The sequence below is a fragment of the Haliotis rubra genome, unplaced genomic scaffold (genome assembly GCF_003918875.1).
Source record: "Haliotis rubra isolate DU_JTF1 unplaced genomic scaffold, ASM391887v1 Scf279, whole genome shotgun sequence".
Taxonomy (NCBI): Eukaryota; Metazoa; Mollusca; class Gastropoda; order Lepetellida; family Haliotidae; genus Haliotis; species Haliotis rubra.
Genome location: NW_025766880.1, coordinates 48,166 through 75,294, shown reverse-complemented (window position 1 = coordinate 75,294; position 27,129 = coordinate 48,166). Strand labels below are relative to the sequence as shown.

General features: G+C 42.1%; 1 protein-coding gene across 3 annotated transcripts in view; it reads right to left on the bottom strand.

Moving 5' to 3' along the window:
* Nucleotides 1–26,865, bottom strand: part of LOC124281059 (coiled-coil domain-containing protein 57-like) — a 32,850-nt gene extending 5,985 nt beyond the window's left edge. Inside the window, exons 1-19 of one of the 3 annotated variants that reach the window (XM_046717066.1) lie at nucleotides 26,707–26,865; nucleotides 26,012–26,179; nucleotides 24,742–24,896; nucleotides 23,720–23,888; nucleotides 23,271–23,392; nucleotides 21,816–21,904; nucleotides 20,389–20,546; nucleotides 19,267–19,341; nucleotides 18,875–19,075; nucleotides 18,469–18,627; nucleotides 14,969–15,131; nucleotides 13,929–14,063; nucleotides 13,568–13,730; nucleotides 12,859–13,044; nucleotides 8,901–9,001; nucleotides 7,917–8,117; nucleotides 5,044–5,103; nucleotides 3,552–3,786; nucleotides 2,959–3,119 (exon numbers count right to left, since the gene is read on the bottom strand). In XM_046717066.1, coding sequence (XP_046573022.1) covers nucleotides 2,959–3,119; nucleotides 3,552–3,786; nucleotides 5,044–5,103; nucleotides 7,917–8,117; nucleotides 8,901–9,001; nucleotides 12,859–13,044; nucleotides 13,568–13,730; nucleotides 13,929–14,063; nucleotides 14,969–15,131; nucleotides 18,469–18,627; nucleotides 18,875–19,075; nucleotides 19,267–19,341; nucleotides 20,389–20,546; nucleotides 21,816–21,904; nucleotides 23,271–23,392; nucleotides 23,720–23,888; nucleotides 24,742–24,896; nucleotides 26,012–26,091 — 2,613 coding nt within the window. In that variant the 5' untranslated portion in view covers nucleotides 26,092–26,179; nucleotides 26,707–26,865. The remainder of the gene's footprint in view (nucleotides 1–2,958; nucleotides 3,120–3,551; nucleotides 3,787–5,043; nucleotides 5,104–7,916; nucleotides 8,118–8,900; nucleotides 9,002–12,858; nucleotides 13,045–13,567; nucleotides 13,731–13,928; nucleotides 14,064–14,968; nucleotides 15,132–18,468; nucleotides 18,628–18,874; nucleotides 19,076–19,266; nucleotides 19,342–20,388; nucleotides 20,547–21,815; nucleotides 21,905–23,270; nucleotides 23,393–23,719; nucleotides 23,889–24,741; nucleotides 24,897–26,011; nucleotides 26,180–26,706) is intronic. The other 2 variants (XM_046717068.1, XM_046717067.1) reach the window with 2 other exon arrangements.
* Nucleotides 26,866–27,129: the final 264 nt, after the last annotated feature.

The following is a 27,129-nucleotide window of genomic DNA, read 5'->3' as shown; positions in this document are numbered from 1 at the left end:
GCTCTTCTGGGGCAGCACCCTCTCGCATAGCAGCGCTGGCGAACGGTTCGACCTGCTGTCAGGCTTAACCAGCCCACCTTGGGATTTGTCAATTGTGCTTGATTGGCTGTCCGGTCCAACTTTCTCACACCTATCGGCTATTTCCATTCAGTTGTTAACTTGGAAGGCTGTTTTTCTGGTGGCGGTAACGTCTGGGCGTAGGGTCGGCGATTTACATGCTATGTCGTCCGACCCGGCGCTGACTGTGTTTCACACTGATCGTGTCTGTATTCGCCCAAGGTCGATCCCGGATACGTACCGCCTGAAGGTCGATCACGCTTTCCATGTGACAGCTCCTATCGAACTTCCCACTCTTACCCAGCCTTCCACATCGGGGACCTCTGCAACGAGCACTCACCCGTTGGATGTCCGTAAGACCCTCAAAGTCTATATCAAACGAACGCAGGGAATCCGTGCGGGTACCCAGCTGTTCTGTTGTTACGGTGTGGCGGAAGGCTGGTGTGCCGGCGAGCAAGCAGACTTTGTCTCGCTGGCTAGTTTCGTGTATTTGTGCCGCTTATCAGGCTAAGGGCAAGCCTCCCCCTGAGGGGTTGAAGGCTCACTCGGTCAGGGCAGTAGCCGCATCAAAAGCTTTTGCATCGGCACTCCCCATTGAAGAGATCTGCTCTGCCGCTATTTGGAGCCGCCTAGCACGCGTTTATTCGGCATTATCAGCTCGACACGCATTCCCGTAATCGTGCGAGCTTTGGCCGTTCTGTTCTCTCCAGTGGACAGTGTCCTGCCACCCTGACCAAGTGAGTCTTGGTTCATTGGTTTTGTTTGACGCTACTGTACAATACTGTGTGTTATTGACATGTCTGCTACTGGGAGCTAACTACCCACATTTCGCTCTCTCACGGAGTAATAGGTCGATTGTGAGCGGTTTTGACATTCCCCCCTACGGTGCTCACTAATCGACACGTGGTGGGTGGGGCTTTGTTGACATTCGTACCATGTGCGATTGCCTATGCTAACATATGGAGGTCGTCTTTGAGCACAAATCCTCCCTGTCAGTTCCCCTCCCATAATGCCTCTCGCGGAAGCGAAACTGGGACATGTGACAGGTGAGTGTTATGGCGTCTGTTCAATTTTTTCCCATTAACGATAGCTATTTGTGTGTGCTTGGACAGAATTCCCTCCTCCCTGGCCTCCGGTCTTTGGGAGTCTGTGTTTATGCATAATATGTACCCCAAGGACGATCTCTATGAAGAAGAATTAACCAAACCTGAAGAGGTTTTAAATTCTTCGAGGAGAGTCGTCCTTGGGGTAGGGCCTCCCGCCTCCCCGCCAATTCTGTTCACTGATGTATTCAGCAGAAGGAATGATGATACGGGCCTAGGTGCTTACCCAGTTGGTGCGCATGCTCAACGGGAGGTAACTCCGTGAGGTGGGGGCCGTATAATAAATAAAAGAGTTTATTTATTGTACAATCTTTTTATTCAAAAAACATTGATACAACTGTCACAGGACATTTTCAGCTTGGAAAATGCATAATATGTACCCCAAGGACGACTCTCTTCGAAGAATTTAAAACCTCTTCAGGTTTGGTTAAATATAATATGAGCGACGTTTCGGTGTAGCTACTAACACCATTATCAAGCAGAAGTTGTATATCCATAGAACTCTCCTTGTTGTTCATCCAGGGCTCCAGATAATTTTTCAACATAAGGAGTATGGGATTTAATGGAGTATCAGTAATCTTGTGTTTCGTTTCATATATGCACCACCACATTGCAATAATCAATAAAACAATACATTTTCAGATAAATACGTCTATAAAGGATTCTAAGACCGTACACCATTGCTGTGGTGCGTATCTGCTACGTTTTCTAAATTATTTCCTACCGTATCGTGCTTATTTTATATCCGTACATACGTCGATACGACCCTTATCTGGAGCCCTGTCATCACACCAACTTCTAAATGCCACTCAAACAAGTTATTATGTTCCAGCTATATGAGGGCGGCCTGTATATTATGTTCCAGCTATATGAGGTCGGCCTGTATATTATGTTCCACCTATATGAGGGCGGCCTGTATATTATGTTCCAGCTATATGTGTAACTGACATTGTGAATAATGATCCACAGTGTCACGGTACAAAGTCGTGCCAACAACCAAATCAGAAAGTCCATCTGACTAATAACCGTCAATATGGTCATTTTACAACCAGCATAGGCTGCTGGTAACAAGTCCTAATCTGCACTTCCAATGGGTAGTGGGAGAATGAATAGGGTACCAGTTCACACCCCTTTTCACCTTTTGCCAGAACAACATGATCATGATACACACGAGGCATTTCTTACTTTAGTGTATCATTCCAACAAGAGTTATGTCACATATGAGGCTGAGTGGTCTAGGCGGCTGACCTTGTGTGCTGGCGATTAGGTGCCTGACTCTGAGGGTGTGGGTTCAAATCCCAGATGGGACTCAACCCAAACAGTACTAGAATCTGTACTTTACTAAGAAAGTGTAATCCCAAATATAACATGTTACATTTGACCACTTTCTAAATGGCATTGTGTAATCAAGAGTTATGTCTTTTATCAAATAATACAGTCTTTGTGCTGAACTTTACTCCCTATCCCCTTCACTTATTATGTCAAAATTTGCCACAGAATCGCCATAGTGGCTGACACATGACTGCAAGTTGAAGTTTGTTCAAATCTATCAGTACATGTTGACTAAAATGTCTGTGGACACCTGTAGTTTTAGACTCATTTAGCTGGCAGCAGTTACCATATAAAGCTGTTTCATATCTCCTGTTTAAAAAGGTAAAACATTTGTTATGAAGCGTAAACATTTGTGCAGGTCATTGTCGTGGAAACAGAAGCATGTGTTTGATCTTTAAACCACCTTAATCACAACAACATCCTCGCAACCCCACCCTCTCTACAGGAGTGGATTGATATGACTCACCTGTTTTGTCAGCTGATATTGCAGGGCTTCCAGCTGTTGCAATTTACTGTGATACTGGTCTGTGTTGGGTCTGGACTCCATGGGAGGCCCGGATCGACCTGGAGACACTGTCTCTTGTCGTACTGCTGTCATGGGCAGAGGAGTCTGGGTGTTACCTGCTACTGGGGAAAAATCAGCATAATTATCTGACGTTTTCACCACATGAAAAATATCAATTTGAGTAGCCTTAACATGTCAACACATTGATTACTTCACTCTAAAGAGTGAGTGAGTGAGTTTAATATTACGCCACTTTTAGCAATATTCCAGCAATAAATCATGGACACCAGAAAAGGGCTTCACACATTGTACCCATGTGAGGAATTGAACCCGGGTCTTCAGCATGACGAGTGAACGCTTTAACCACTAGGCTACCCCACCACATCACTCAAAGGAATGTAGTAAACTAGATGAATAGTTTTGACCCATTTTCGAACTAAGACATGAAGTTATGACATTTTCTTAAAGGTTGATGTATAAAAAAAGTAATTTCACATATACATGACAATGTTGACAGTAAGTCAGTAGTGGTGTGTTTGAGAAAAGAATTGTACCAGATTTCTTAAGCTCTGCTCTCAGCCTGTTCCCTATTTCAATCAGCTGTTGTTTTTCCTTGGCTAGCTGACTGATGTGTTTCACTGCCTGCTTCAGCTTGGCTCGAAGCTCTGACACTTGAGTTGTCTCCCCTTGCCTGTCCTCCATGCCTATACTGTCCATGGTGGATGTGATGCCACTCCCCTTCTGTTTCAGTCTCAGTATCTCATCCTGAAGCTGCTGGATCACAAGCTCCTGGATACAGATATATGGATGCTTTATTAACTTCACTACAACAGTTGGATAAAACCCTAACATGTACCCATGGCAACAGTATAGTCCTTGTTGATACCTTGGAAAACAATATACACTGAAAATATGAGATATGTAGGCTTTTGCGTAAGTCAGTGCTGTGTCCGTAATATTACCGTAAGCATCCTGCTCCAGTAAGAGTCCCTGGCCAATTTCTTGACCAATCTGTAAGTACCGTAATCTTTAAAAGTGCCTGATGAGAGTATGTAACTGTTATATGTGGGTCATCCGTGTATATTTCACAGGCACTTCTGTATGTATGTAGCGGAACTGTGCATGCGTAAATAAACACTCCCTACATTGCCATGCTTGTTGTCAACTGCTAGATATAACAGTAACTGCCAGGCAACTAAATATGAAAAATGTTTTAGTTTGTGTATGTTTTTTTTGAAAGAGCAACCAATTCAGGACAGAGTGTAACAGATTTTCCCTGTTTTTGACTAGATTGTATATTTCAAGAGGATTTACCTTGTGTGCATTTATAGACATCCTGCCATTATATGTTTCTGTTTAAGTCTGCAAATTATAAGATATTGTTTCGCTGGTCTTATGACACAACTCATCTATAAACATGACTGAAAGCTCCTAGGAGCAAAAGGGCACGGTCTTTTCCCAGATGTGTTCTCTCGAGAAAATATACAAAATTTATAACATTTCAATTTGTTTATGACAAGGAAAGGATGCAGGGAAGCGAAAACTTGTTTTGGCTATCTGTACAGAGTTGTTCAGCAGTTCCTGTTCCACAGGTTTATGTTGCAGTAAATTCCACAATGTCTACTTTTCTACACTCTAAATATCTACTTTTCTACGCTCCAAATGTCTACTTTTCTACTCTCCAGATGTCTACTTTCTACACACTGAATGCCTACTTTTCTACACACCGAATGTCTACTTTTCTACACTCTATTTTTCTACACTCCAAATGCCTACTTTTCTACGCTCCGAATGTCTACTTTTCTACACTCCGAAATGTCTACTTTTCTACAATCCGAATGTCTACTTTTCTACACTCTAAATGTCTACTTTACTACACTCCGAATGTCTACTTTTCTACACTCTAAATGTCTACTTTTCTACACTCTAAATGTCAACTTTTCTACACTTCAAATGTCTACTTTTCTACACTTCAAATGTCTACTTTTCTACACTTCAAATGTCAACTTTTCTACACTCTAAATGTCTACTTTTCTACACTCCAACCTGTGCCCCGAAGTTGACTGCTGGTCTTCTCTCACTGATTTCCATCTTCATGGCTGATAACTGGAATAAACAAACATCTCAGTAACACAAGTATTCCTAGGATGTAGTAAATCTGTTCACTATTTCTGTGCTTACTATTTACCCAATATGTGTCAATTACCTGTAAATAAAGAATCTGCAGTTTCATGTATATAAAACTAATACTGCCTCTCATAAAGCATTTTTTCTCTTCTTGGCTTTTTGATCCATGGACCATACATTTGCAAGCTGAATTGGATAGTTTTACACATGACTGCAAGTTAAGGTTTGTTCAAATTTATCAGCATATGTTGACCATGTCTGGTGACACCAAGTTTTAGACTCATTAAAAAGTGTGAAATTAAATTAAAATCAACAGGAGAGTCATCCTGTTTAATCCTGCTGAAACTGATAATACTATTCAATAAAGAAGGCCAGTACCTAGTTTTTAGGGGTGGGTATTGCAGAGAATTTTCATATTGAGATATACTGCGATGCGAAAGCATATATTGCGATATGTATTGCAATATATTGCAAGAAGTTCTTTTTTAACAAAAAAACGAATTAATGCTTGATTTATAAAGCAAAAACACCAAAAATGACTATGCTTGATTAAGCTTGAATAAAAATATAAACAATAGTTGCCACAAATATAGAAGGAAACGAAGAATTAAAGAAACGGAAACATCTGCAGATTTCCGAGTGTTACGAAGTTTTCCAAATGCATGTCAAAATACCGGTTTTCGATCAGCGTATCGCAATATGTATCGTTTTCATGTCTGAACCGGTAAATACCGGTAAACCGGTTATATTGTGCAGCCCTACTAGTTTTACATGCCACATGTCTACTTGAGTGATTTTTTTTTTAATGGAAATCAGTGATATTCAAGTGTCATAATGGTGACCTGTATATAATCAAGTCTTGTCTTGTCAGCGGTTGACTGCATACTGAAGATATGTCATCGGGGTACACACGATGACACAGTAAACCAAGGGAAAGATTTCCGCCCGTAACCCCGTTTTATTTTATCATTCTATACCTAAGAACAAATGTTTTATATAAGAAAACTTAACACTTACCCTAAATCTAAACCACACCCTAACCCTAAGACCCTAAACCTAACCCTAAAACCTCGAAATAATCCTAATAAATAGAATATATTTCAAGCAGGGGTTACGGGTGAAACTCTTACCAAACCAAGTTGACACATTGCAACCACCCAATGTTCATTTTATAGGGGTGACTATTGAGGGGAAAACTACTGTTGTAATAGAGATAGTCTATTGCAACATACTATTGTGATAGAGATAGTCTATTGCGACCAACTATTGCAATACTATTGTAAAAGTGTTTTGCTCTCTTTGAATTGTCTCATTTGAAGTCATTTCCCAAATGAATGTGCCGGTATAGTTTATGCGAAATAAGAACAAGTTGAAGTAGTTTCAGTCCCTTTTAATAACCGACAAGAAACTTGAAACCAAGATCAAGTAAACAGTCATGTTTCTTTAAGAGGTAACAGGCGGATAACTCTAAATCAAAGTGAACGAATCTGGTAGTTCCTGTATTTTGTGCTGTAAAGTTATCAATGGAAGTCAATTACTAAACTATCGATAGTCACACATATTATCGTTGCATTGATAGTTTTTCATTTCTACCATTGATTAATTGCTATCGGAGACTCAACAATTGCAATCCATCGATAGTTCGATGCATTGTTACAGCCCTATCATTTTAGCCTACACTTACAAGCGAGTGATGCTGGGAACATCCTCGTATACTGGAGAATCAAGCAACAGAATCGATGCATTGTTACAGCCCTATCATTTTAGCCTACACTTACAAGCGTGTGATTCTGGGAACATCCTTTTATACTGGAGAATCAAGCAACAGAATCGATGCATTGTTACAGCCCTATCATTTTAGCCTACACTTACAAGCAAGTACAAACGAGTGATGCTGGGAACATCCTCTTATACTGGAGAATCAAGCAACAGAATCGATGCATTGTTACAGCCCTATCATTTTAGCCTACACTTACAAGCGAGTGATTCTGGGAACATCCTCTTATACTGGAGAATCAAGCAACAGAATCGATGCATTGTTACAGCCCTATCATTTTAGCCTACACTTACAAGCGAGTGATGCTGGGAACATCCTCTTATACTGGAGAATCAAGCAACAGAATCGATGCATTGTTACAGCCCTATCATTTTAGCCTACACTTGCAAGCAAGTGATGCTGGGAACATCCTCTTTATACTGGAGAATCAAGCAACAGAATCGATGCATTGTTACAGCCCTATCATTTTAGCCTACACTTACAAGCGGTGATGCTCTTATACTGGGAACATCCTCTTTTATACTGGAGAATCAAGCAACAGAATCGATGCATTGTTACAGCCCTATCATTTTAGCCTACACTTACAAGCGAGTGATGCTGGGAACATCCTCTTATACTGGAGAATCAAGCAACAGAATCGATGCATTGTTACAGCCCTATCATTTTAGCCTACACTTACAAGCCTGGCTGGGAGACGTCCTCTTAGTGATTCTGGGAACATCCTTTTATACTGGAGAATCAAGCAACAGAATCAGATGCATTGCCTACAGCCCTATCATTTTAGCCTACACTTGAGAATGCAACAGGAATCATGCATTTTACAGTGATGCTGGGAACATCCTCTTATACTGGAGAATCAAACAACAGAATCGATGCATTGTTACAGCCCTATCATTTTAGCCTACACTTACAAGCGAGTGATGCTGGGAACATCCTCTTATACTGGAGAATCAAGCAACAGGAAGCAATAAAGGACATAATCTACAAAAGTATTTTCATGGGTATGGAATCTGACCTCATTGGAGAGGGCAGTGACCTCTGTGTTTCTCTCGAGGCAGCTGCGGTAGTATTCGTCTGCTTCCTTCCTCGTCTCCACCAGCTGCTGCTCCAAGTCGGACACACGTGACCTCAACCCTGCCACCTCGGCCTCGTGCCGCCTCTTCCCAGCGTTGACCTCATACTGCAGCTGATCAATCTCCACCTGCTTCTGGCGGGGCTGAAATTGAACACAGTCTGTAAGGGGAGACCAACTGATTCATAGTGAGAAAGTAAACTGAGCTTATTGATGATTAGAAAAGTAAGGCTGGTCACATGACTGTTTGCGCGGGAAAAGGGCAAAAGGGAGGTAACTCGTGGGTGAGTGTATTTTTACGTCCGCTTTGGGGAACTTCAAGGGATTCAAGTGTTCCACTACCGTTCGAAAAGGAAAGGGAGATAAGCAAAAGATCATGAGTCAGGATAAGTATAAAAATATCAAGTTTACTTTAAAAAATTACATTTATATCACAAAGTGATCTCTTGTGATGCAAGCCTTAAAGGCTGTCCACCGTGAAAGCCATGGTCCTTGGTATGGTGTTGATAAGCCGAGACACACAATCAAAGTGAATCCACAATCACTGGTTTCTGGCATAAAATGGACCCTTTAACTGAAAAGAGGTTCCAATCCAAGAACACTTGGGGACACCAATACAAAGACTATACAGGAATCCACACAGACAAAGATGTTACTAGTGACACCATATTTGCAATTTGTTTCACATACAATGACACACAAAACGCTTCAACTACAATAAAAGCTTTAGACAGTCTCTATTGGTGGCAATCCATGAACTGTCTGCACCAAGAACCAATGTAGCAACCAGGGTCTCGTTCTACAATGCAATCTTAGTGATTGTTACGTTGATGGCATTTAAGATAATTGGGCCTGACCCCCTATTAAAAGACTCTTCACTGAAGAGAATATAGAAGTAATGAATGTGAGTCTAGAGAGTGTTGTCACCTGCTTCTCCAGCTGAGATCCTCGACCCTCCAGATACTGTATCCGTGCCTGCTGCTTGCGGACCTGGGCGGTCAGCTCCACCTTCTCACTCCTCACACTGCCTAATGGAACAGAGAGGACAATATCAGAAATACTGGGGATGTCATCATATATAGTGATATAGGGCAGCATTTATATTTTCTGTGTTTCTCTTCAACTGACCGACCCTTATAAAAAATTTTTCATTCCACTACCGCTGACTTGAACCTAAAACGTACCGCCTCGTCATATAAAATGGTTATTTTTTAATCAGTCGCTGCCACAAATCCAAAGAACGCGATAAATTGTAACAAGAATTACAATAAATCAGAATCAAGAACATAATTCAGATAATTTTGTCTTTATTAATTATTTTTTTTCCCTGACTGATGTTAAGAATTTGGTGGCCTTGTGAATCACACACACACAAAAATGATGCCCATATATGTATCAGCAGTTTTTAAATGTCAATGCAATATTGATATACATTTATGAGTATCAATACTAAATAAATAATTGACAGCCGCAGAAATGACAACATTTATAAAGATTGCCATGGCTAAGAGGGTAAAGTGGAGTGGAGTGTGTACTGCCTGTACTCTGACTACTCTGAACCGATGCTAACCAACTGACTTAAACCCAGTATGACTACTCTGAACCCTTAATGCTGAGTACTTGGCATCATCACCTGGAGATCATCTTTTGGAATGATGTTGCCAGGGATCAACCCACCAACTTTCAGCTCTGATCAACATGTAAGACCATGGAGGTGGTCAACAGACATCCAACAACCCCCTCACATCATATCCTTTCTACACAATTTCCAAATGTTTCTGAATTTCCCAGTAACCAAGATAGCATGCAACATCAAGGTAGGTCTGGGCTCCAATCCCAAATCTATTCAATTTTTTCCAAACCCTGGTTTGCACAATCATACCCATTCTCATGAGTTTCACCACAGTGTTAAATATGTAATTTTCTGACTAAAATTGATATTTTATACTTATCCTGACTCATGCTAAATGCTTGTCACCTTCTTCTTGCGAATGATAGTGGAACACTTGAAATCCCTTAAAGTTCCCTTCTAAAAAGCGGACGTAAAATCATCACTCACCCACGAGTAATCTCCCTTGCCTCCTTTGGTGCCCTTTTGGGTCACATGACCAGCCATGTTTGTCACTCTCTCAGTATGTATGCCCGACACCCGGATTTACAGGGAAATCCAGAGTGCCCTGAGAGGGTAGGTTGGGCGGGCTGACCTCATGAGTCAGGATAAGTATAAAATATCAATTTTGGTCAGAAAATTACATATTTTTCCTTATCCTGACTTATGCTAAATGCTTGCAGAATCTGTCGGAATCGATGGTGGGTCAGGCCACTTCCTGGATTCACATGGGAACTTATGATGGCTCTGCTGATGATTCTGTTCTTCCAACTTCCCTCTGATGAGTCTGAGGGGGAACCACAACTTGTCAGATTTCTTCCGAAAATTCTCCTGACATTTTTGTGTGGATTTTAGATATACTAATGTTCAATTAGTTATCTATTGCAACTCCATCTCTTGATGCGCGCATCAAGTGGAGATGTGCCCTTCTTCATGTACGAGTAAGTCCTATACAAGTACAGGGTCTATCACTCATGCTAGCCTGTCCTAGACGTGTGCATGGACTTTAACCATTTGCTCTCGTTGGTTTTCACAAGTCACGTGATAAAAGGGTCAGATTTTTCTCAGCGTCTTTGTGGAACCGTTAGTTGTTGTGCTACAAGTGGCCCAAACTGGTGAATGCCTGAGACGTCTTCGGTGGCAATGTCTCTGAGGTAGTGCTTGGCAAACACCGTGTCCGATTTCCAAAAGCAGCCCTCCATTATTGTTGTAATCGAGCAGTTTCCATGCAGAGCAAGTGTAGATGCCAAGGCTCTGACTTCATGGGGATTGGAGGCTCATGGAGGCTCAAGTCCTGCTGCTTTGTAGGTCCTCAGTATAACGGCTCTCATCCATATCGATATCGTTGTCCGTGAGACTTCTGTGGGCGTTTCAGTGGATAAGGGGATGAATAGGAGCTTGATTTTCGTCTCCTTGTTTTTGTCCTTTGTAGGTAGACTTTCAATGCTCTGACAGGGCATAAGGATAAATCCTGTGTATCCTGTGGCCCAAGGACTGTAGAAAGTGCTGGGATGTGGAACTGTCTGTCAGGCTGGCCGGGCAGTTGGTTCTTGGCAATAAAATCCCATCTCAGTCCTAGATGTACGATGTCACAATGTCTTGATTCAAATCATGTTCGTTTATCATCATGACCTCCCTTGATTCGTGTGTAACCTCTTTGGCGACTTCTTCAATTCCTCCTCCAAAGATGGATGATGCTGACCATGGGGCTCTGTATAAGGACTTGGTGAACTGCTCACTCCCGGTGCATGCTGACAATAATCCTTGCCTCCTCAGGAGAGTCAGGCCCGCTGATGTGGATGCTAGATGCTACGATATAAACTGGTGGTCCATTTTCTGAGCCAGTAGAGCAGAATATATCATCCGGTCGTCTTGGGCGGTGGAGTTCTTGAACTTCAAGATGAGTACTTCGTTAATAGCCCTAGACCTAGCTAATCCAAAAAAGGTACGTCTAGTAGTCGTATCCAGTTGCGCTAGCTTCTTGTCCTCTATCTTGTAAGTTCTATAGCGGGAGTCGTTGATGATCTTGTAGTCCTCATCAATCTCTGGTGCCTTCAGGAAGGGTTCCATGTGATGTAAGGGGAATCTCCTGGCGTTGAACTTTCGGGATATGTTGATTCTGGAACTTGGTAGCCTTATCAAAGGCTGAGCTGAGACTGTCCAGTACTTGGGAGATCGGGTCGATAGGTTGAAAGGTGAGTGTGTCGAAATCATCGTTGGACATCTTGTATGTAAACGCTTCATCTGTGTCCTTGGAAGCTGATGCTAAGTCCATGACAGTAGCAATCCATGAGGTTACTTCCGCATCAGAGAATATGACTTCACCTTCTTCATCTGATTTAGACTCCCGATCTGACGATCCACGACGACGTGAGTCTCTGTATCAAGATCTGTATGACGAACTGCGCGCAGGTGAACGATCCCGATGTGATTGTGTATCCTTCCTGGAGTCTTGAGATCTCTCCCCTAGGCCTTCGTGAAGGTTCATTCTTAGGTGTAGTTTCCCCTCTGTTAGATGTGGAGTGCCTGCGTGCAGGTTCCCGATGTGCGTCTGAGTCCGATGGTGATGACGATCCGTATCTACGACGTCTGTAGGGTTCGGAGAACGCTTCGATCTGCTTCTGCTTGGAGAATTCTTAGCGGCTCATTCAGAGACGTCTAAGGCTGAGCTTACGTTGGTAGCGTTGTCCAGGCTCCTAACTTCATACGGGGAAGATCGTCGGGTGAGTTAGCCTTCGAGCAGGCTTCCCTCTTCTTCCAAGTGCGTTGGAGAGACTGCTGAATCTTCATGCAGGCATGTAGTCATTGTAGTGGTCTTCGTAGCAACTTTCTCCTGTGCGAAGCGACGTTCCATCATTGACATCATCTGGTCTGTAAACTGTTGCATAAACAGCCCCGGGTTGAAGTTCTGCGATGTCTGATGAGACTGCTGCAGGGTTGATGATGCTTCTGACAACGATGAGGCATCTTCTAAGGCACGCTGCACTTGTGAAGAGTTGACGCTGCTGCTATCTCTGGTACCCGATCTCTGCGTTGATAGAAGGTCTTTTTACGTCCGCTTTTTAGAAGGGAACTTTAAGGGATTTCAAGTGTTCCACTATCATTCGCAAGAAGAAGGAGACAAGCATTTAGCATGAGTCGGGATAAGGAAAAATGTAAAGTATTTGTCACATTGGGCTCTCCATTTACATTAAACTTACACACCCACATTTAACCATTCAGATACTGGTGGTACCCTAACTCAGTTTATGATCCCTCTGTCCCTGCTCATCTTACCCAGCATATTGTTGAGCATCTGAATGTGGTTCCTGACCACCGTATTGTCCTTGACCTCAACCATGATGTCATCATTCTCTGCATGTGATGCGACCCCAGGCATCTTGTGAGCCTCCAGTTCCTCCTTCAGCTTCCTCAGCTTCTGCTTGAGCTGTGTGACCTCCTGCTCCAGGCTGGCCACATAGTCTGAGATATCAAACATGTAATGTCAAAATACAGGATGACTTCAAGGCTGGTATGTGTCTGAATTATTGTAAAATATAATCCATGATTTTCGGTGAAAACTTTATGGAAATATCAGATATTCAAACTTTAAGAAATTTCTTAATAGCAAAAAGGTTCAAATTCTTCACTACAGCTGATAAACACCTCAGACATATTCAGTGGTCCACTGGCACATGGCAACAGTGACATGCTGTTGAGTTCATTCCATGATAGACAAATCGGGAGAATCTGTTGATGCTACTTCCAGAATCAAAATATTTCATAGATTTATCTCACACTGACCATATTACAGTTAGTATATAATCTCTCAATAACTTTGCATAATGACCAATACTTGCACCAGTTACACATTTTAGAATGGTCAGTTAAGTCCTGGCTCAGAATCAGACAACAACAATATGGCATCAACAATGGTTAAATTTGTATTATACACTAAGGTCCTAAGAAAATGAAACTGGGCACTGTCTTGAAGGGCTCCACACACCTCTTGAAGGTGCAGTGGGGCTGCCTGGCTGTGTGGGGAGGTTGTGGCCTAGGTCCTCCATCTGTTCCCTCATCTGCCGTATCACCTCCCGGAGGTTGTCGTTCTGCTCCTGCAGCTGCAGCAGGTCATGCCGACTCTCTTCCTCAAACACCGAGCTGTCAACCTGGATTCAAGGATATGTCGTCATGATTCTCTGTCATTATCTACGTTGTAACTCATCATCCAATTACTACAATAATTTGTGTCACTGACGGTACAGAGTGACTTCTTTGAGTGGCATTTTAGAAGTTAGGAAGTACAATATAGAATATGTATGTGTGAGGTGCCACTCACGAATAAAAAGAAGTTGAAAAAGAATTACATTTATGTTCTTGTTGATAGGAATCCCATGATGTTTAAGGGTTGCCATGGCGATATTTCGGTCCCGTTGTAGAGTGTTTATCAGCATGTCTTTCTGCTCCATCTCCCGCAACTTCTCCCTCACCTCAGCCACAGCCTGCAACATCGACATGGGCATCATGCACTGGTCCTGATGCTGGAATACTCATAATATCAGGCCAATTTCTTTCAAAGGTAGTGAAATAGCATCAATGTCACTGAAATTTGTTAACCTATATTATTTACATACTTAGGTTGGTCTTGAGATATTGAAATATTCCTCCAAGTAAACTTTTCTTAATACTGAGCAAATCACTTAGGCCATAAACCCGTGAAGGTCTGGGATAGAATTGATCTTCTGTAAACCATGCTTGTCGTAACAGGCGACTAACGGGATCGGGTGGTCAGGCTCACTGACTTGGTTGACACATGTCATCGGTTCCCAGTTGCGCAGATCGATGCTCATGCTGTTGATCACTGGATTATCTGGTCCAGACTCGATTATTTACAGACCGAGGCCATATAGCTGGAATATTGCTGAGTGCGGTGTAACACTAAACTCACTCACTCACTTAAGCCGTAACATTATGTGATAACATGTTCTTTCAATTCTTTTTATTTGGGAAAACTCCCTTGAGCATTACCTTATGAGACAGACTTTTAATAAATTGGATTCCTAAAACCATCTCCAGTGGAGAAGACTATGAAGTCTTTGGTACTATTTACCTGTGATCATTACAATTCAGTCCACCTCCAGCCATACATGTCTAACCTCTGGGGATGACCTAATTCTGTGCTGATTTAACATGTTACACCTGTAACCTTCCTGTTCTGCTTCTTTTACCTAATCGTGAAGATTCCTAGTTAGTTTTACCTACCAGATCATGAGCTGTGTGAGCTTCTCAATGGTCTTTGGGCCTGGTACTTAACCTGACCTCAGGCTGATGTGAGCTTCTCGATGAGGTCATCAGACTGACTATACTCTAACCTCATCTCGATCAGAGATCTGGTTATTTCACTTACCTGATCTCGGGCAGAGGTGAGTTTCTTAATTAGGTCCTCGGAGCGATCATACTGGTGTCTCTCTGCATCCTCCAGCCTCCTCTGCCAGTCTAGTTCCAACTGTGCCTTGCTTCTCTCCAGACTCGCCTCTCTCTCAGCTGCCTGACTCAGGTCTCTCTTGTACCTACAGGGAGAACCAGATATACGGGGACACAGCACAGGTCTGTCAGTTGGGCCCAGGGAAACACTTGACAGGCTAGTTGTTGTATCCTTAAATCTAGTTGAAAGACTGAAATAACCTGTGCGGAAGTTGGATATAACCAATGGTGTCAACTTCTGTTAAACCATAATACCTGCACTTATTACCCTTAAGATAAATTTGTCGAATTCTGATTGGTCGATAGTCAAAACATACCAAACCATGTAGGTGGATTTGCCAGGGTGTACGTACCATACACCCCGTCAAATCTGTCATGTGACACACTACACGGGTTGTACGATTCGAATGACCTTGACCTTATATGGAATGTGGCTGCCAAACGGCTGATTGCTTCAAAATTTTAGAGTTGGCGTATACAATTATGAGTATAAACAGAGTAATAAAATTGTTGTCATAATTTCTTATTTGTTTGTGTCAATAAATATATCCACAAAATAAAATGTTTTTGTATTTCACTTGTCGTTTAACAAAACCTCAAATTCGATATTGTTTATCATAAACTAATCCATCCCGAGTTATCTCCCTTTATGACAGTTAAAAAGACATCCTGGCAAAACGTTTTGCGTCTCATTCGGCCGATGATTGAATGTTGTTGTTTAAAGATAGGCTAAATAAAAAGATCCTAAGGGTAATAAATTCGTCAGACGGTGTTTTGAAAGGGTGTACGGGACTGTAAGACCCTTGTAAATTACGCCTTTTACAAGGGTCTTACAGTCCCGTATTACCCTTTCAAAACACTGTGTAACTAATAATATTCAGGTACATATACAAGGTATAACATAACGCCTGCACATATTTGGGTACATATACCAGTTTTACCATGAGCCCCTCACAGTGTGGATACATACACCAGTTATATCATAACACCTGTACTTATTGGGGTACTTATACCAGTTATATCATGACACCCGCACAGTGTGGATACATACACCAGTTATATCATAACACCCGTACATATTGGGGTACATATATCAGCTATACCTTATTATATCATGACACCCGCACATATTGGGGTACATATACCAGTTATATCATGACACCCTCACAGTGTGGATACATACACCAGTTATATCATAACACCCGTACATACTGGGGTACATATATCAGTTATACCGGTTATATCATGACACCCACACATATTGGGGTAAATGTACCAATTATATCATGACACCCGCACATATTGGGGTACATATACCAGTTATATCATGACACCCTCACATATTGGGGTACATATACCAGTTATATCATGACACCCACACATATTGGGGTAAATGTACCAATTATATCATGACACCCACACATACTGGGGTAAATGTACCAATTATATCATGACACCCGCACATATTGGGGTACATATACCAGTTATATCATGACACCCTCACATATTGGGGTACATATACCAGTTATATCATGGCACCCACACATATTGGGGTAAACATATACCAGTTATATCATGACACCCTCACATATTGGGGTACATATACCAGTTATATCATGACACCCACACATATTGGGGCACATATACCAGTTATATCATGACACCCACACATATTGGGGTAACCATATACAAAGTATTTGATAACACCTGTACATGTGGGGTACATATACTAGCTGTACCATCATCATCAGTTATATCATAACACCTTCACAGTGTGGGTACATATACCACTTATACCATATCACCTTCACAGTGTGGGTATATACACAAGTTATACCATAACTGTACCACAACACCTTCAGCGTGGGTACATATACCACTTATACCGTATCACTTTCACAGTGTGGGTATATACACAAGTTATACCATAACTGTACCACAACACCTTCAGTGTGGGTACATATACCACTTATACCATATCACCTTCACAGTGTGGGTATATACACAAGTTATACCATAACTGTATCACAACACCTTCAGTGTGGGTACATATACCACTTATACCGTATCACCTTCACAGTGTGGGTATATACACAAGTTATACCATAACTGTATCACAACACCTTCACAGTGTGGGTACATATACCACTTATACCGTATCACCTTCACAGTGTGGGTATATACACAAGTTATACCATAACTGTATCACAACACCTTCACAGTGTGGGTACATATACCACTTATACCGTATCACCTTCACAGTGTGGGTATATACACAAGTTATATCATAACTGTATCACAACACTTTCACAGTGTGGGTACATATACCACTTATACCATATCACCTTCACAGTGTGGGTATATACACAAGTTATACCATAACTGTACCACAACACCTTCAGTGTGGGTACATATACCACTTATACCGTATCACCTTCACAGTGTGGGTATATACACAAGTTATACCATAACTGTACCACAACACCTTCAGAGTGGTTACATATACCACTTATACCGTATCACCTTCACAGTGTGGGTATATACAGAAGTTATACCATAACTGTACCACAACACCTTCAGTGTGGGTACATATACCACTTATACCGTATCACCTTCACAGTGTGGGTATATACACAAGTTATACCATAACTGTACCACAACACCTTCAGTGTGGGTACATATACCACTTATACCGTATCACCTTCACAGTGTGGGTATATACACAAGTTATACCATAACTGTACCACAACACCTTCAGTGTGGGTACATATACCACTTATACCATATCACCTTCACAGTGTGGGTATATACACAAGTTATACCATAACTGTACCACAACACCTTCAGTGTGGGTACATATACCACTTATACCGTATCACCTTCACAGTGTGGGTATATACACAAGTTATACCATAACTGTACCACAACACCTTCAGTGTGGGTACATATACCACTTATACCATATCACCTTCACAGTGTGGGTATATACACAAGTTATACCATAACTGTACCACAACACCTTCAGTGTGGGTACATATACCACTTATACCATATCACCTTCACAGTGTGGGTATATACACAAGTTATACCATAACTGTACAACAACACCTTCAGAGTGGTTACATATACCACTTATACCATATCACCTTCACAGTGTGGGTATATACACAAGTTATACCATAACTGTACCACAACACCTTCAGTGTGGGTACATATACCACTTATACCGTATCACCTTCACAGTGTGGGTATATACACAAGTTATACCATAACTGTACCACAACACCTTCAGAGCGGGTACATATTTCTGTCATACATGTACCATAACACCTGCACAGTCTGGGTACATATACCAATACACTATAACACCTGCAGTGTGTGGAGTACACATACATGTGATGACAACCAGGAAGAACATCCTACCTGTCAATGTCCTGTTTCTTCTGCTGCAGCTCCACCTGAAACTTGCTCTCTCTCTCCCTCAGGGCTTCCAGCTCCACGTCCCGTGACACCTGACTGTGTGACACCTCACCCAGGTGTCGCTCCCACTTTTCTTGCTGACTCTCCAGTTCTTCACGGAGTCTGATTGAAGTTCATGAGAAAAGGATAAGTGACAGAGTAAATCTATCTCAGTGTTAGAACAGCCTGATCCCCACATCAACACTAATAATATCTACTGACTGTAGAGTTCAATCGAATCAATATGTGACTCTCTTCAAAAGCATTTATACCAGTTATGTTAAGAGTAAAATCAACCCGAACGTAACACAGGCTTAACATTTAGTCCACTAAAACACAGCATATACACTGATACTAGAAGGCTCCCTACTTGGTGATCTGGACGTCTCTGTCTTTGCTGAGGTCTTGGTTCTGCCACTCCAGCCGACGGATCTCTATCTGCTGGTCCTCCAGCTGAGACTGCAGCTCACGAGCTGTGGTCTGTAACTTCTCTTCCCGCTCAACACATGCGTCCTTTACCTTGCCAAGGGCACCTTCCTTCTCACGCATCATCAAGTCCATCTCAGAAAATCTGTAATAATATGTCAGTGTTATTTTCTTGTCTGCATCTTTTTTTACATGTTGCTGGCAGGGTTCACATGTTGGAATGACCAAGCAAAAAAATGTTTATAATATTTAGGATTCCAAACAATAAGTTCACTGTGACACATGTTGTGTTGTTCCGTCTCTACAGTTATGTCATGCAATGATGAGTGGTCTTACTTGCGTTGAAAGTCCTCCTGCAACCTAGCGATGCCTGTCTCAGTCTCACGGAGCTTGGTCTCCAGCTCAGATATTCTGAAATATGTAGCAATAATACAACAGTGGCAACTCTCAATAAGACAACATGAGGGTGGTTTTGTAAAACTGTCAGTGTCATACTTGAACACAATGTGTACCATCCTGATATGTAGCCAGACACAAAACTGCAATTTTCAGTTTTTCATATTTGTATTTACTTAACCAGTATTCAGAACAGGTAATGTTCAACATCTCCACAACACCCACCCTTGCCTGGAAACTTCATGACGAGGTTGCTAGATAAAGAACATGTCTCAGCAGAAATCCTTGCATCCTTTATTTCAGTGATATCCTTGATGGTCCAGTCTCTCTCCTTCACAGCCTCCTGTGGCAAGGCCTCACTCACCTTGCATCCTTCATGACAGTGATATCCTTGATGGCCCAGTCTCTCTCCTTCACAGCCTCCTGGTGGCAAGGCCTCACTCACCTTGCATCCTTCATGACAGTGATATCCTTGATGGCCCAGTCTCTCTCCTTCACAGCCTCCTGATGGCAAGGCCTCACTCACCTTGCATCCTTCATGACAGTGATATCCTTGATGGCCCAGTCTCTCTCCTTCACAGCCTCCTGATGGCAAGGCCTCACTCTTGCATCCTTCATGATGGCCTTTGATGGCCCAGTCTCTCTCTGCACAGCCTCCTGATGGCACCTCACTCACCTCATCCTTCATTTCAGTAATATCCTTAATGGCCCAGTCTCTGATGGCCTCCTGATGGCTCTCACTCTTCATCCTTCATGCCAGTCCTGATGGCCCAGGCCTCACTCACCTTGCATCCTTCATGACAGTGATATCCTTGATGGCCCAGTCTCTCTCCTTCACAGCCTCCTGATGGCAAGGCCCTCACTCACCTTGCATCTCCCTGATGGCAAGGCCTCACTCACCTTGCATCCTTCATTTCAGTAATATCCTTGATGGCCCAGTCTCTCTCCTTCACAGCCTCCTGATGGCAAGGCCTCACTCACCTTGCATCCTTCATGACAGTGATATCCTTGATGGCCCAGTCTCTCTCCTTCACAGCCTCCTGGTGGCAAGGCCTCACTCACCTTGCATCCTTCATGACAGTGACATCCTTGATGGCCCAGTCTCTCTCTTTCACAGCCTTCTCCAGCTGCCTTGTGTGAGACTCGGACTCCTTGCAAAGCTCACGCTGCTTGTTCTGGGAGGACTTCACCATCTCAAGCTCCTTGTCTAACAGCTTTGCCTGAGAAACCATCTCCAGTCATAAACACATGTTATGCAACAAATATCTTGCAAAAGGGTCACAAACTTGCTGACAGTATCAAAATTGAGTGAGTGAGTGAGTTTTTACACAGTTTTATCAATATTCCAGCAATTTCACTGTGGGGGACACCAGAAATGGGCTTTACACATGTTATCCATGTGGGGAATCAAGCCCGGGTCTTCGCATGACAAGTCATAAAACACTTCAACCACCAGGCAACCCATCACCCTATATCAAAGTAGAGTAAGTGAGTGAGTGAGAGAGAGAGAGAGAGTGAGTGAGTTTAGGTTTACGCTGCACTCAGCAATATTCCAGCTATATGGCGGCGGTCTGTAAATAATTGAGTCTGGACGAGACAATCCTGTGATCAACAAGCATGAGCATCGATCTGCACAATTGGGAACTGATGACATGAGTCAACCAAGCCAGCGAGCCTGACCGATCCTGTTAGTCGCCTCTTACAATCTTACTGCTACAAACATGCATATCACCTTCTCTGATATAATACACAATAAATCATTTAAGAATTAGTGACGTCACTTGGCTTCCTAATTACTACTAATCCCCACGGTGACCCTCCACAAAAAGTTTCTGTCACACCGTCACGTCATCAAGGTGAAAATGACAATGCAAACTAGATAAGATTACAGGAAATTAATTAAACACTCTAAACTGATAATGTTACCATGTAAATGTGGATGATTTTAATTCTTGCAAGCATAAAATATTTGAGCATGTGACGTCATCGTTATCGTTTGGTGGTTGTCATCATCAGAAGATTGTTTGGATATCTCTGCACATTGGGGATCTGTACTTGTGTACCAGTTTACGTTCAATGTTCTCCCATCGACCGGAGCCAAAACTATGGAGTGTGTGTAATTATTAGTTGTAACCCGTGTGCTTGAATGTGACATTCCTGAGATTACGTTCACTATCAATGGGGGACTACTCTTCTTCGCCAAAACATGAGGCTGGTTTAACACTGCTTTGGACAGTATTCCAGTTATATCACGGCATGGCAGCTTAATGTGGGAAGAAAGCCCCAAGTGAAACACTTGAGAACAGGTAGAGTCCTGAAAAACCTTACAATCCCTGACCATAGGCTTCTGTGAAGCCCCAAAGTAACCCATGATGATTGGGTAACCCATGCCCCATCATGTGACAAATACAGAGATATTTTTATTTAAAACATATAACATTTTGACCACAAACTGACCACACAAAGAGTAAAACCAATGACTGACCTACCTTTAGCTCATACTCCAAAACTTTGGCCCCCATTTCATCTGCTTTCACACGGAATTCATGTTCTCGCCTTTTGAGAGCCTCTTCAAACCCTGAAAAATCATAAAATATGACATACACACATACATACAAAACACACACACACACACATATACTAATATTTGTATAGCGCCAATATCTGCTCAAAGGTGCTATGTTTTCCCCCTTGATCATTGGATGTCAATCTCAAAGGCACATCATATTTTTAATCTCAACTCCTCAGGAGAACACAACTCTTGCAGCTACTAGGCTCACCAAGTATAGTGGTACTCATTCACAGATGGGTGGACTGGGACACATAGTCACAGTACTTTGCCCAAGTTTACTGCATATTGCTGTACCCACAACTAGGTGTTTTGCACGCATTCATGTGGTCACCATCTGGTCATTTACCAACAGATTCGTGGGTTCTTTTAAGGGTTGTGTACTGTACACTAGGGGTTGTGACAACACTGAAAGAGTCTGCACACAAACTTGACTCCAATGCTGTTTTTCTTGCACCCGGTCACAGGTGGGCTCGATCCCGGCACTTCAAGCTTGCTGGATTACTAGCCTGGTGCCTTAGACAGCTCGCCCACCACATCCCTGTGGTGTGTCATGTTTTATGCAACATGGTACTATCCTGAACACTAGTGTTGGGAATTGGTTGAAATCTCACAATTGATGATTGCTTCATTACCAACGAACAATCATCGAAAAAAATTGGTTAGCTTCATTTTTCAGACTTTCTTATCCAGCTTGTTATTGCAGATATGTATAACATGATGCAACTTGCTACTTAGAGTAATATTCAGTCATGACTTTTCAGATAGTGAAGTGAATTAAACACATTTTCAGGCCCAGACAACTTCTAAGATACGTTCCATTGTCAAGTATTTCAAAGACTAAAACAGTAGTTCCAAAATCGTTTATGTTCGATCATGAGAAAATGTGATCGATTGCTTGGTCGTTTGGTCACTGCGACCAATCTTCGATTATATCAATTAATCGGAACACCACTACTGAACACCAAGGGAAGGTAACAGAACATTTGAATTTTCATTATCATGTGTTTGTTTCAACAGAATGTTGACAATGTTGTTTTTTTAATCAGTATCTTTTCATCTGAATATTGAAACTGACTTTCAAGATTCTGCTAATGACAAAGTAATGCAGTTCAAAGACATTTGCAACTTTTGTGACGCCCTAGAGATTGGGTATGGAGTTGATGGACAATCAAGATCTGTACAAATGAGGGAATTGAACATAACAGCATGATGTAGTTTCGCATGCTATACAAATAGGCAGCTTCTGCACCATCTTTGCTTGTGCCATAAACCACCAGTATGTCTGCCCCAGAATGTATCATTCAGGCATTGTCAATACAGCAGGCATATTGGTGATACAAACCAATACTAACTCACTCACTGAACCACATACCTGTGGACAGCTCTCTCTTCTGGGTGTCCAGTTCTTCCTCCACTTCCTTCAGTCTCAGCTGCAGCTTCCTCCGGAATGTCTCAAACTCTGCCCTCTCCTTGTCCAACTCTTGAGTCTTGGATCTGCAATAACAGTCATTGTCATGCCTAAAGCAGGGCTCACTGACTTTCATGCAGTTGGTATTGAAGTAAGCCAGTTTTAATAGCAGTTGGCAAAAACAAGGAGTCCTTCTGGCGCACTAATGATGAAAATATGAGGTTATTTGGGACCAAAGGTACTTGGTGATCCTTAGTCTGAGAACTATTTTGGAGCAATACGGACTGATATCTAAATCAAGATGGGTATTCAGTTTATTCCATCTTATCTTTAACTGTAACCAAGAAAGTTGAACTTCCCTCACACTCGAAAACAAGACAGAGGCCTATGATCTTGGCCAGTGATGAACTCACGTCTTGAAGGAGTCCACCTCGGTGTGTCTCTCCCGGAGTCGGTGCTGGTAATGGGCCTGGAGCTCCACCATGGCCTGCGTCTCTCGCTGGGTCGCCTTCTTCATGTCATCAAGGCGAATCTTCAACTCACTCACTTCTGCAGTCTTTGTACTTAAGTGGGCTCTGAGTTCTGGGTACATAGCGACAAAGTGTTTATCATCCAATATTGGCTTGTTAAAATATTAGCCAGAACCTGTGTGACACTTGAAACCTATATGATGTAACACCCCAGTATGACATATGAGCCTGTAAAACATACAACACACCTGTATGATGTGAGTCACACCTGTATGACACATGATATCTGTATGATGTAACATAAACCTGTATGACACATGAAACCTGGATGATGTAACACACCTGTATGCCACATGAAACCTGTATGATGCAACACACACCTGTATGACACGTGAAACCTGTATGATGCAACACACACCTGTATGACATGTGAAACCTGTATGATGCAACACACACCTGTATGACATGTGAAACTTGTATGATGCAACACACACCTGTATGACATGTGAAACCTGTATGATGTATCACACACCTGTATGACACATGAACCTGTACAACATACAACACACCTGTATGATGTGAGTCACACCTGTTTGACATGGGGCACACTTGTATGACATGCAACTCACCTGTTTGATATGGGGCACACCTGTATGACAGGGCACATCTGTATGACATGGGACTCACCTGTTTTGACATGCGACTCACCTGTTTGATATGGGGCACACCTGTATGACAGGGCACATCTGTATGACATGGGACTCACCTGTTTGACATGGGGCACACCTGTATGACATGCAATTCACTTGTATGACATAGGGCACATCTGTATGACATGGGACTCACCTATTTGACACAGGTCACACTTGTATGACATGGACTCAAATGTTTGACACAGGGCACACCGGTATGACATGAGACTCACCTGTTCCACATAGGACATAAATGTATGATATGGGACTCACCTGTGAAGTTGGCATCATAGGCCTGCAGCTCCTGGTCCCTCTCCTCCAGCAGCTTCAGGTTGTACTTGAAGTCCTCCTTCAGCTTTGTTAGTTTTGTCCTCTCGGCAGCCAGAGACTGCTCCTTCTCTCTACAAGCCTTCTCAAGTGACTCCACCCTACAAACACATGCAAGTGTAAATACCATAATCAGCTTAAGGATGCAGTTCAAAATCATCACACCTGGCAAACGGACCCTTCTTGTTGAAAGAAAGTGTATACAACCTTGATCTTGATCTCTACACATAGAAACTGATGTAAGTGCTAGGTGTGTCAGCACACAGACACTGGTAATGCTGTCTCAAGACAAGAGGGTTGGTGAGTGAGTTTAGTTTTACATTGCACTCAGCAAAATTCCATCCATACGGTGTCAATCTGTACAAGTGAGTCCGGTAATTACGCGCGTCCGAGTAATTCTGCGCAGCTGCAATAGCGTACTTCCGTATCGAAGGTAACCATCGTCTGCTACCACATTTACGCTTGAAATCGGGACATTTCTACAAGCGACTGGTTTTAATCACTAAAGGAAAGTAAATAACAGTAATTGACAGATAAATTGACAGTTTTATGAAAATTTGTTTTTTTCAGACATTTAAACCTTTTTCTTCATTATACATAATTGGATTTAATATGAAATACTCTTCCTTACATTGATGAAGTGATTTTTGAAAATAATCTGGCCCTAATACGCTTCCATACTTCGGATTTCCAGCTGGATGTTATGCGCATCAGTTGCTGCGCAGAATTACCTGACAGCAAGCCATGTCGTCAGAACACTGGTAAGGTCAACCGTATGGCATAATGCCAAGTTAGAATCTTATAGTCGTCAATAAAACTTATATTTCTAGATAAATATGATGCATACCAGCATGTTTAGTCACGTAAACCACAAAAAATAAGAGACGTTAGTTGCCGTGGTGCAAACGATGTGCTTATGTGCTCGGAATTAACGGACGGCATTGTAAATAATCAATCTGGACCAGACAATCCAGTGATCAACAGCATGAGCATCAATCTACGTAATTGGGGTACGATGACATATATCAACCAAGTCTGACCACCCAGTCCCGATAGTCGTCAAGCATGGGTTACTGGAGATCAATTCTAACCCAGATTTTCACAGGTATCAAGACACAAGGAAGGAAGTGAGGTACATCATACTGTCCCACAGGTAATGTGAGGAGTAGACAAAGGGTTTCCAAAGGGTCAAGCAATACAGATAACAAAGACAAACCTCTTCTGAGATGCTTCCTTCCATTCCCTCTCTTTCTGCTCTGCCAACTCTCTCCATGATGCTGGGTCCTGGTCAGCCATCTTGTATTCTTCACATGTGTAGCACCATGTAAGCCTTGCTCAGTATTTCACTTACATTGCAGCATGTCAGCCTCATGGCAGGGGAATCCTGTCATGATACGGAAAAAAATTCTTTGAGTGGCATTTTTAGAAGTTGGATATGTCTTTCAGTATATTCAGATATAATTAAAGAAACATGTTAGAACTCACCCTCATCAGATGAGGAATATATACTCAGGGGATATTATTTGACTAGAATGAAATTTAAGGGGGATACGGACGGAAGTCTTTCCCATAGGACATTATATGTGTTTGCAGATCATATGACAAATGTGAGAGAATGATACTTTACACTGTTGTGAACAACCATCACCCATCTCATGACACTGACAGACTGTGCTTCAAATAATTTAACATATCCAATTACTTGTGGTGTCACAGAGTGGTTTAAAGCTTCTTCGAAAATATTTTAAGTTATATCAGCTAAAATAATATTGCATCAGCTTGATCTCATTGTTTACTTGCAAGCTTGTCATTCCAACTGTCCTCTCGAAACTGACAGCATTTTAACATGTCACTGCATGTTTACTGGATTTCATTCCTTAAAATCATTTTGCTTGTGGTGACATTACTCACTTACGACAGAGTTACGTTCGCAGATGTTAAATCATATTTTTCCAGTGCCAGTGAATATTGTTACGCACATCTGTATCAGTATCTACGGATATCTCATCATCTGCTCAGTGAAACAGATATTGACAGGTACCATATAAACAAATTCACCGCCTGCCTCGTTTTCATTTACGGGACGAATGGTTTGCGGCATACAGTAAACGTTTGACTGTATCCACGAAGTTTCATCCGGTCCGCATTTGCGCGCTGTCTATTGTAGTTCTTTTGAGACCATTCCCAGTTTTGCTTTGACATCCTCTGTTACAGAAAGGTAGAAATTTAATATAATCTCGGAACTAAAAAGTGTCAGAGCGTTTTGTCTTTTATTACCTAGGGTAGCAGTTTAAGAGAAAATATTATGTCAGAAAGAGATAGAAATATCCGGGA